Source organism: Zingiber officinale, chromosome 7B, assembly GCF_018446385.1.
Source record: "Zingiber officinale cultivar Zhangliang chromosome 7B, Zo_v1.1, whole genome shotgun sequence".
In the NCBI taxonomy this organism is placed as follows: domain Eukaryota; kingdom Viridiplantae; phylum Streptophyta; class Magnoliopsida; order Zingiberales; family Zingiberaceae; genus Zingiber; species Zingiber officinale.
Window position 1 is genome coordinate 111,391,580 of NC_055999.1, and position 12,363 is coordinate 111,403,942.

Below are 12,363 nucleotides of genomic sequence, written 5' to 3' on the forward strand. Positions count from 1 at the left end.
TGATATATAAAGGTGGATTATACATCTAAAAAAAATTATATGCAAACTTAATGGAAGCTAGAATGGTAGTGAAAATAATGCTTACTAAAACAGAGGATTTTGCCCTTGTTATGCCAACATTCATTCTCCGGAAATCAGCCACAAACCCGATTCCTTTACTAGTATTTGCTCGAACACATGAAAATATAGCAATATCTTTTTCACGGCCCTGATGGCAAAACAGTTTCAATTTACATGGGAAAAAAATCAAATCTAAGCAAGACCTGTGATTTAATTGCATCACCTGAAACCCATCTACAGTGTTTATGTCGACCACTTTATCGGATTGCTCTCCAAATGTAGCACGAAATTGTCGACGCAAAAATTTGACTTGATAGCTATATGGAGTTATGACAGCCACTTGTGGACTAGCTCTCAGCTCTGGATGATTGTTTGCTAGCTTATGATACAATAGTACTATAAATTCAATCTCGTCTTCATTTACCCAAGAGCCACTTCCTAATGGCTGGCTCTCAGTTCCATCTATATCGAAGAAGTGAAATGGCCCAAAGCAACGATGTGCATACCAAGGACGCACTTTTTTGACCATCTCACCATCTTCCAACGAGCCACCATAAAATTCTTTTGAGGGAAAGATACTGATCTGTTACCAAGGGGCATATTTAGGATGTCTAGCTTTTTTTCAGCAAAGAAAGAAAAAACTAACCTCTGGATGCATGCGGTACTGAATTTTTAGCATCTGTACAGGAAATCCAGCTTCCTGAAATCTCTTAAACAAACTTGTGCCATACCTGATAGAATTAAACGATATGCCAAAATAAAGGATCCATATCAGTGTTTCAGGAATTAAAAAAACACAAGGGACTAATTTAAAATGAATAAATTATTTACCCAAAGCGCTCAGCAGTGGTAGAGATTACGGTAGCTGGAAGTTGAACTGGATCACCAACCTAAAAAGTAAAGCACCATAATGAAAATGGCATTCAAACAATGCACTAGCTAAACATAAATTGTAACCAATGAACCAAAAGGCACTCTATATGGCTTTATTGCATATGCACCCGCATATATTGTCATGTATTAGTTTAATCTTGAATTGATTGACCTAAACAAAAATAGTTTATTTATTTAAACTGACAATCTCTGAAATCAACACGACATGAACTGAAATAGACAACTGATGTAGTTTGTGTTAAGTTTTTATTTCAACAAGAGCTATATAGAATGATCAATGATGGGTAGAATTGTAGGAAGCCTATTTAAAGCAAAACAAATGAATTATTAAAAAGGTTAAAAAAGAAGTGTGGATAAATGTGATTAGGGTTGGTTCGGTATGGTATACTGAATTTTCGATACGAGACCGTATACTGTATTGAAAATTCAGTATACCAAAATTTTAGTATATCGAAGTTTCGTATAGTATAAATTGCATACCGATCATATCGAAAATTTCGGTATACCAAAATCACTATAACACCAATAAACATAACCAATTCAGAAGTCACACAATACCCCTGTTCATAATAACAAAGCATTAATAAATAGACAACAATAAGATTTTAAAAAGCATAACCAATCATTAACAGCCTTTACTAAAGTCTTGATTACAAAATAAAGTTTATGAACGACAACTAATGTACTGATTACAAAAGGAAGAATTTTTTCATATCCAACAAAATTTCTTATACAAAAAAATAAATAAAAGGAAATATTTGTAATTTGCATTAGGTCAAATCAAATCACTTTCTAAACGAATGGGAACATCTGAAGATACAGAATGAGGATAATGGACTGTTAATAATTTTAAGATATCCATCGATGAGAACTTTAGAGTCAACAATTTCAGCACCAAGGTGGTGCTGATTTTTAAAAACCACCACCTCGGTGGCTTAGTGCTAATTTTAAAAATCAGCACTCACGGTGGTGGTTTGTACAAACCAGCACCAACCTTGTGGAGCTGGTTTTTAAAAATCCAGCACTAAGCTGGTTTTGATGCTAGTTTGTAAAATCCAGTACCACCTTGGTGTACGTGCCATCTAAATGGCCAAATCCTAATACAACTTTTAAATTTAATAAAATAATATATTGAGTATTTCAGTATATATGGAAAAATCATAAATCTTATACCGATATCAAAAATTTCAATATAAACGGTAAATATCGGTATGGTATATGAAATATACCTGAATTTTTTATATTTTCTCCACCCCTAAATGCGATACAAGTTGAATGAATGTTATTTGTAGATTTGAATTAAAATAAGTCGTACTTGATGGCACTTGACGGGAGATTTATTTACAAAAAGTCAAAAACTATGAGAGCAATAAAATCATCTCAAGTCACATACTTGATAATGAAAACTAACAAATTGATCCTGGTTTAGACTAAAAGGATGACGAGGAATTCGGTTCTAATCAATTCTAAAAAAGATTACCAATTCTGTATCACATGTTCTGTAGCATTTTGTATTTTAAAAACTTTGATTATATTGTTCAGATAAACATATAATATTAAAAAAAAGCCTGGATCGTAGGGTAAACTTTTATTAGTCAATATTCACAGAAATAACATTAATAGACACAAAATCCATGTTGGATAATGTATTAGTAACAATCAGGTCAGGGCTGCATGCAGCACTCCACGTATTTCTACATATATGTAATATGTAGCAATGTCATTTCCACGACTTCAACAACTTAATGTAGCACAAAAAATTTAAACACAGAGCAGGGGAGGGGGGACATGACAATGACCATGGAGTTGAGTGGCAGGAGCACATCATACACAAGAGAAATCTCAATTTTAAATAATTTCTGAAAAATAATGCTTCTACATATGTAATGAAGTGATTTAACAATTTGACCGCATGCAGCCAGCATATATATGGTTGAAAGGCTTGTTATAACACAAAATTTAAACAAAAACAAAAGTGAGGGGAATATGAACAATTGAACATGTCTCTGAAGTCCAAAATTAGAAGGGGCATACTACGTATAAAGAAAGTCTCCACGAATCTACCATGTTCATTGGAACAGTAGAATACAATAGAATGGAATCAGAATGAAAAAGTATTCAGTGGAACGAAATGAAAAAGGGAATATGATCCATTCCCTTAATTTGTTGATTGTAATAATGGAATGATGCTATATCTAGTTGAATGATTCATTGTAAATTTGACCCGTTTGGTTCATCTAATAGTTTTGATGAATATGACCGATAGTTTATCTAATCTATCAAATATATCTAATGTACATTATCTTGTCTGTTCAACACATGCACGCAGAGTTGAGTCAATCCAACTCACATGCTAGGCACATCCAAGATACAATATCGCGATACATGTTGTTTGCAGATGATATTGTCTTGGTACATGAGATACATGAATGAGTAAATGTTAAACTCGAATCTAGGCAAGAAACGCTAGAAGTGAAAGGTGACTTAAAAAAGTAAAGACAATATATGAAATTTAAGTTTAATAATATTAGACGTAATGAGACAATTGTTAAAACATGAGACGATGAGTTATTGTAACTAAGAGTTTTAAATATTTAGAATCATTTTTGCAAAGGGATGGAGGGATTGAAAATGATGTCTTATATAAAATATAAGTCGGATGATTGAAATGGAAGAGCGTCAGGTGTTCTTTGTGAGTAGCTCTAAAACTTAAAATTTTACAAAATGGTGGCTTTAATAATAAAATTTCTGTTAGATAAAATACTATTACTATATTGATCTTCTAAACAATCCTTTAACTGCAAAATTCTAACCGATGAAACATGGCTGATTTTAATTTTACTTCTCTTTTAACATAGAAGTAATAAGTATCGCACCATATGGCAACTGTCTACATTGTTATTCCACTCCCGATGAATTATAGCAAAAAAGGTATTCTAGTGTTTAGTCACAAAATAAATAAGTAAATTAACAAAGTAAAATTTTATTTTTCACATTTTTTATTTTTTTTCTTATTGATTTTGATCCTTTCAATCCTACTACCTATATGATAAGAGTCAAAATCTAAGCTTTAAGAATGATTGATAAGTTAATTTTAAATTATGCCTTATAGTACCAATCTCCCCCAACTTTTGTAATTTATATTAATAATCCCAACAGAAGACCAATTTGTATTAATTAATCCTCACAATCTTGTACTAATTAACTCTATTCGCTCATCTTCCTCAATCTTTGTACCCACTCATCTTCTTCCCTAACCCATGCATTTTAGCACTCGTGTGACAAATCGTGTTACGCACAAATAAGCCCTATACCTACCCTCCCTTGTGTTTGATTTAGATTGATCTCTCTATAGCACCACCTCCACTCTCTGGGTCCAATGTGAATTCTCAGCATATTTTTGGATTTTAATTCATTAGCTAAAACTGATACGCAGCATGTATTGGATGATTTAAGTTGAATCCCATTCATTATAATCGGTCAGAACATCACAATTTGACAGTGTAGAGCAGCACTACATGAAATTTCTAATTTGTTGAGTATGCAAAAGACAAGTCACCAATTCTACATATCACCATCAGACCACTGTTTGTAGGTCATATTAAAGAATAGTTGTCCTATGTTACTTAGACTAATATGTTATAGCTTATGAAATAAGCTATAATGTAACATATAGTATAAGTTACATAATTTGATAGTATAAGATAACAGTTTATAGTATTAATTATTATATCCCTAATTTGTCACTAGGCTACTCCTTTTCTCCGGCACTAGACGAGCCCCTGCCTTCACCCTCTCAGGCACATTAATACACCAGCAAAATCCGCATGACACATGCCACCTACAAAGCCCAGCAGGAAGTAGCTAAAGCTTCCTCCATCTCTTTTCTTCCTCTTGTTCTCCAGCTACTTGGACAAAGTTTTCCATATCCATACCCATCTCGCATCATGGTGACACAGGTACAAAAAGGGTATTAGCCGAGTCTGAGGAAGAATTGTACTCTAGATTAAAATGACATTGGTCCTGTATATTCTCTTAATAGATTATCCCTTCGTGCTAAGAAACCTAAAAATCTATTTCAACAATTTGTCCAGTAGCCTATTGTTTTGGTGGCGTTAGGAGAACAACGTTCTTTCTAAATAGGTTTGTGCTTCATTGTAGTTCACTGCCAGATACACCATTGTATATTTGTCATACAATTATGCATGGTGTAAAGTTTGCTAATAATATTCCAAAAACAAATTGCAATTAGATTGCTTAATGTAAAATTATCCTGACCATAAGCACTAAAATACCAGATCATTTGATCTGATGATAGAAGATCAACCACTATTCAAGGAATAACATGGTACAATACTTTTATGTGGCGAAAATGAAAATATGAGAGAACGAAGAGAAGATGAGAAGAGAAGAAAATAGAGGATGTAGAAATGAAGTAAAGTAGACGAATGAAAGTTGCAAGATTGCTATGATTCTCCAAACTTTACCCTAATATTAGCAAGGATCATGGGACCCCTTCACATAATGACCAACTCTAATCCAATTAATTAAAGAAAATAAAAATATACATTTAACAGATCTTTTTTTTCACCATATTAATAATCAGAAATCACTTCTCTGCTAGTTACACAGATCCTAAAAATAGGAGTCCAGTAGACATCCTCTCATCATAAAGTTTGAGTAGAAATTCCAAATTATCAGCCAGGATGATTATAGTTACAACTTCCTTTGGATAAGAATGGTGCATATGTATATCTAGTGGAAACTTTAACTATAAAGCATAAAGCAATGAATTTTGTAGTTCGAAAAGGAGATAGGTCGGCTTAAATGTTGTGGATTAGTAACAAAATATTGCAGGCAATCAAGGTTTAAAATCTAGACCCGTACTGAGTTTCGGTTATGGATCAGGATGATACGGTTTTGGTATCGTACCGTGCCGATATAATTTTAGTATTTTTTTAAATATATAATATATTAATTAAAAAATAAAATATTTAACATAAATATTTAAAATATAAAAAATATAAAAATAATCTTTTTAAAAAGGAAATAAATATGAATATAGATAAATAAATAAAAATTTTATTTATATTTTTTTGAAATTGAAATAAATAAAATATATAATTAATTAGATGATTTTATTAGGATTAATAAAGTTTCTTTATATTATCCCTATCATAGCTAGGAGTTGATTAAAGTAATAAACTTCAGTTTTAATTTTAAAAACACCCGGCTCACTCGACATGAAAAAAGTCACACGACTGCAACACTATCGCAAGTTCGTGCGACTCCGGCACAGCCGCGGGGGTTGCGCAACCCCTCTGTAGCAAATGCGGGGTCACGCGACCCCTACGCGGCGGCCACGAGGCCTGGTGTCGGGGTCATGCCATTGTCGATCAATGGACGAAACGAGATGTTTCGCCTGTTTCAACCGTTCAACATGATATTTTAATCCTTGCAGACAATCACAATAGATTGATCTTGGGACAATATTCACTGAAATTTATACCAACCTCAGCAGATAAAGCAAGATAAACAAAAAGTCATCATAGAAAAGGACCTCAATGAAACAATTACTAGGCCCTTGGAATCATGTATTAAAATGCATATGTTTATGCAGGTTATATTACTGAAAAGAAGAATTGAATCAGTATGTAAAAGACTGAATTTGAATAGTTAAGAGTAGAGGCAAGTGTTAAAACTATCAAAGTAACATACCAGATAAACTTGTCTGCATCCGTGCGCCAATGGAACAAGAGTTGCTGGTTCAACCTGAAAAAAACAAATCAGGAAAGCATAATTTTAGTAGGGCTAATAGAATTTACTATTTTATAAATTTTTGCATACTGCAAAAGCAAACAAAGAAAAATATTTGTAATTATTCCATAAGGCAAAGTTAGAGTGAAGCAAATCAGGAAAAAGGCATAGAAAAAATCTATAAATAATCATAACTATTCTTAGATGATCCGAGAGAACAATCAAACACCAAAGGTACAAATATGATGGGCTACCATTTTTCAGAAGGTTACATATAATTTTTCTAAAATGGAAGTTTGTTTTTTTAAATGGAGTGTGCAAGGAAAACTCCAACGTAAGGGTTGTTCATATAATTCACTCTAAAAGAGAAAATACTGCATAGCATCCAATGTTAGACCAGACATTCTTGCATTAAATCAAAGAACCCACGTGCTTGAGATAGCATGAAATAAAATTTTCGTCAATGTTGCCTATTCCTGACCAACTCCGCCGTGACGAATTACCCCGTCATGGTTGGTCCCAAGTCCAGATAAACGAGAAGGGTTACGTTAGGTTGTCAACCAGTGTTAAACTAAGTCAAATGTTCAATGAATGGATCCATTAAACTATTGTGTTAATGCTAGGTTGTTTCCTGAAAGGAACACGTTGCAGAATCCGACTGTAACGTTTCGGCAAGGAGTGCTAGATCCCCACAATTCAAGTGTATGGTTAAATATGCCAGAGTTCAAGTTGCAAAGATCTGACTATAACGTATCGGCAATGACCGCTACATCTCCATGAGAACTTGGATATAGTGTTAAATAGGCAAGAATTCTCACACCATAAGTTGAATAAAAATAAATATTATAGAAAAACTAATAGTCTAAGATTTAGAACATAGAAATTGTAAAGCAATGAAGGTAGTAGATACGACAATTAGGAAAAAAATTAATATTTTATGTGTACAAGAAATAAAATGAATAGGCAAGAAGGCAAAGATGATAGAGAACTCGGATTTTAAATTATGGTATACAGGAAAATGTAAAACAAGAAATGGAATGGGTATTGTTTCGTTAAAAGATGAAGATACAGTAGTTAGAAAAGGGGATAGAATTATAGCTCTCAAGATATTGAAACTATGAACGTAATTAGCATATATGCACCTCAAGTAGAATTAGATGAAGATATCAAATTAAGATTATGGGACGACTTAGATGAATTATTATAAAACATTCCGCAAAATGAAATGATTTTAATAAAAGCCGATCTAAATGGACATGTTGAAAAATAAGTAATATGAGAGGGTGCATGGGAGTTATGAATTTGGAATGAATAAGAGAAAACTATATTAGATTTTACGATAGCATACGACCTTATACTATAAGTTTTTTTAAGAAACACTTAATCATGTTCAAAAGTGGGAATAATAAATCACAAATTAACTTTTTTATGGTTAGGAAAAGGGATAGAAAGATTTGTAAATATTACAAGGTCATCCCTAAAGAAAGCTTAACTACCCAACATAAGTTAGTATTGTTGAATATATGCCTCAACCATAGTATCAATAGAAAAAAAATTTAAACGACTCTTAAACTAAGTGGTGAAAGTTAAAGGATGATGAAACAAAAAATATTTAAGGAGAATGTAGGTTATAACCATTAAGTGAAACAAACGTGACTCTAATACAACATGAAATAAGATGGTATTAAAGTTGAAAATAATGTCAAAAGTGTACTGAGTCAAAGGACCATGCACCGCCAAGTAAGGAATCTTGGTGGTGGAATGAGAAAGTACATGAGTAAGTGAAGGAAAATCAAGCAGTCTACAAGAAATTATATATTTGTAAAAACAAGAAAAACTTTAAAAAATTTACAATAGCAAAGAAAGAGACTAAGAAAGTAGTGAATGAAGCAAATAATGAAATTTTTGAACGGTTATATCAAAAATTAGATTAAAAAAAGAGGAAAAGGATATTTATAGAATAGCTAAAGTGAGAGAGAAGAAGACAAAAGATTTTATGCAAACAAGATGTATTAAAGATAAATGCAATAGGGTAGTAGTAAATGATGGAAAAATAAAATAACAATGGAAGATGTATTTTCTTCAACTTTTTAATGAAGATGTAGGTGATCAACTTAACTTAAGTAATTTAAGTAGGCCAAATGATCATAGAATTTAAATTTTTATTGTAGAATTCAAACTTTAAAGTAGAACAAATTTTAAATGGGATGCAAAATGGAAAAATCGTTAGATTAGATGATATTCCGATAGAGGTATTGACTTACAAAATTATTTAATATGATATTGAAAATGGAAAAAATGTATGATCAATGAAGGGTAAGTACTCTAGTTTTCTTATATAAAAACAAGGAAGATATACAAAATTATGTAAACTATACGAGTATTAAAATGAGTCATACTTTAAAATACGGTACCCAAATAAAAATTTAATAATAAGATTTAATAGGCGAATAACCTTAACGGAATTTTAGAAATTTTCTGAGAATTTTTCGGAACTCATATGACGAGATTAAAGGGATCAAATATTAGGCCAAGGGAAAGTCTGTTTAAGCTACCCCATTTAAATGAGGAAATGTTGAATTTCTTTAAATAATTTTTATTTTTTTTCTTTTCTTTATTTCCTCACGCGTGCCCTAAGCTCTCCCCGACGCATCCTCCTCTCCTCTGTGCGACGTCGAACTCTTCCTCTTCCCCAATAGACGCCAACCTCTTCCTCTTCTCCTCCCACACGTACAAAGCCTCAAGCCCTCTCCTTTTCTCCCCGCGTCACCTTCCTCTCTGCGCTGACACCCCGAGCCTATCTCCCTCCCGAGTCACAGCCGACGCCGATTTCTCCGAGACCTACCTCAGCACCCGATCACGATCGCGCCGGCGCTGCCCACACCAGCGTTGGTCGAGCATCTTGTTCCCTCTACCCCTCACGGGAAGCCCACCAGTTACTTTGCTCTCCAAGTCATCGTTCCACACGAGGCGATCTTCTACCAAAGGGAAGGATCCGAGCCCTAATTTGGGTGGAGTTGATCGTAAGCGGCTTTTCCGACGGTTTCTTCTTTTCTTCCGTGCGCTGGTATCTAGCTACTACCAGTGATCTTTGCTTTGTTGATCTCCACAGCCCTTAGATCTAGCCCCCGCCGAAGAGGGGACCACCGATTAGGTAAGTTGCCGGTTTGGGGTTCGAGCTCGTTATGCAATATTGTCTAATTGTGATGAATGTTCCTGGCAGTGACATCTAGGTAGTGTCGGCCACAAATCTTTGGCAACCCTATCTTCTGGCAAGCATTGTCCGGTAGCTGCTCTTCCTTTTCCTGGCTGTGAGTCAACAGTGGTGACTTTAAGTTGAGGTAAGGTGTTGAGAGTCTGATCCTTGTTGTAGCTTGCACTTTGAATTGAAGTTAGGAAGGATTTGAAATGGTTAGGATTGCTTAATCTATTTGATTATGGGTTAGAGATTCATTTATTAGTTGACATCTCTAGTTGATTAGTTTAAGGATATTAACTATGAAGGAAGGATAAGATTATCAAATGGAATTGAACCCTCGCTTACTAAGCGGATTAGGATTTTGTTTAGTTATTTTGTTGATAATGAAACTTAGCTATATTGTGCATATTATATGCAGGACGTTGATTCGAGACGAGCATCTCGACGTAGGATTTCTGGATACGATCTTCTTTTTGAGGCGGGTACCTTGACTTATCTCTTTTGATAATGTCATTTAGATATGCGTAGTAGGTTATAGTCACTAGTAATGATTATGTTTACCTTTGCTTTGGTATGTCACTACATGATACTGTTGCATGCTTTTATCTGTTCTGCATTTATATTTTATACCCTCTTCCTTATTGCCATGTGTATTTATGTTCATAGAGGTAGTGACATACCATACCTTATTGTGTACAGGACTAGTTATATGTCATACCTGACATGTGTACCTTGATCATTTTATTTGATCCATTTACCTTTTTGTACATACTTTATGGAGGTGGTTATGGTCAAGATTTACATGCTTAGTGACATGCACCATCTTGCATGATCGCATGCTGAGTGATTGTCGGCTTCATTATTGTTGAACACATTGCCAGTTACATGGATTTGCACACACAACCACTCATGGGTTAGTGGTATATCAGGCAGGGTGTGTTGCAGCAGGTTGCTCTGTCAAGGGCTCCGCCGGCCCGCTCATGGGTAGTGGTGACGCAGCATGGTAGCAGGACAAGGATCCCTCCTCTGAACTATGTCAGGGAGATGAGAGCATTGAGCTCTCCCACTCTGTTTGGGGTAGGAAGATAGGTGTACTCCGACAACATCCTATCCACTCGGTCACTCAGGAGTAGTGATGGTAGAGTGCACAGTTGTCATAGCCCTACTCACTCGGTCTCACCATCGCGTGTGAGATGGTTGACTGGCGTCAGGGGTGACCAAGACATTTTGCATCATATGCATGGATTGTATTTATTGCTTATGATTGCTGCATATTAGATGCTGCATTTCTGTGGTTGCATATGATTGACATGCATACAGAAGACATGATAGTTTGGTCTGACGACCTTTATGTCAGGATAGGAGGCCCTGGTGAGTACAGTTTCTCCTATCCTTTTTTTAGTTTTGCATTTCCAACTATTGTCCAGGAGACTGTATGACATGATGATTATTATTGGTCATATTATACTATGCATGTCAGCTTGATACCCGCTAAGTGTTGGACTCACACCGTTGCTTTATTTTCCTATTTCAGGTTGAAGCTATCAGGAGGTTCCAGTCGCTAGTCCCCCACTAGGTGTCGAGATGGCTTTCTGGTTTCGGACTTTCTTTGTTTCCTTGTTTTGTTATGTTTACATATGATTTGTAGTTTTTGTACTTATGGATTTTATATCGTGTTTCGGGTATGATGCCCATGTTTTCCACTGCGAAGGTTTTTCCGTTGTGTTGTGTTTTTTTTTCCTCATTGTAGTGGAGTAGGTAGTATTATAAATTGCGTGGTTGTGTAGTCAGCCGGAGGCTGATTTATTATTAACTGCGTGGATTGTTTTATTATTGTATGGTATATGTTCTAGCCGTGTTGGCTGATGATTGTGAGCCCTGAGGGCTTTGTAGTCAGGTCCCAGATTGTCACCCATACAAGGGAGATGCTGTTGGACCCCGTGGGTGTTTTGATGTGATCAACCAAGTTAGGTTAGGTCCTGCTTGTTATTTGATCCCTGTGTCTAAGTGTGCAGGAACTTAGGAGCGCAGGAAGTCGAACGGAAGACGCAGCTAGCGAGAAGGACGACAAGAGAAGGGAGCCGACGGGCTCGGTGCATCCGAATGACGAAAGAGCTGTGGAAGAGTACACCGATGGACGAGAAGAACGCGCGGCGTTCGAGGGATGAGAAGCCAGGTCGAAAGCCTGCTCAAGGAGAAAGCCGGAAATTGGGTTCGGGTGAGCCCTATTTCGATTGGCCAAAATCACCCAAGCGATCGGAGCTTCGGAAGAAGAGGAAAAAGAGAAGCTGGAAGCTATTTATACCATGCAGGTTGAAGGCAGTATTTATACCATGCAAGTTGAAGGCGCCCTCAACATCATTGAGGGCGCCCTCGACATTGAGGGCGCCTCCATCACCTTGAAGGCGCCTCGGACTGGAGGCGCCTTCAAGGGCATTGGAGGCGCCTCAGAC

General features: G+C 35.5%; 1 protein-coding gene across 1 annotated transcript in view; it reads right to left on the reverse strand.

Moving 5' to 3' along the window:
- Window positions 1-12,363, reverse strand: part of LOC122006923 (probable helicase MAGATAMA 3) — a 43,441-nt gene that overhangs the window by 630 nt on the left and 30,448 nt on the right. Inside the window, exons 15-19 of the mRNA XM_042562620.1 lie at window positions 6,673-6,726; window positions 892-950; window positions 707-791; window positions 284-643; window positions 86-208 (exon numbers count right to left, since the gene is read on the reverse strand). Of these exons, the coding sequence (XP_042418554.1) occupies window positions 86-208; window positions 284-643; window positions 707-791; window positions 892-950; window positions 6,673-6,726 (681 nt within the window). The remainder of the gene's footprint in view (window positions 1-85; window positions 209-283; window positions 644-706; window positions 792-891; window positions 951-6,672; window positions 6,727-12,363) is intronic.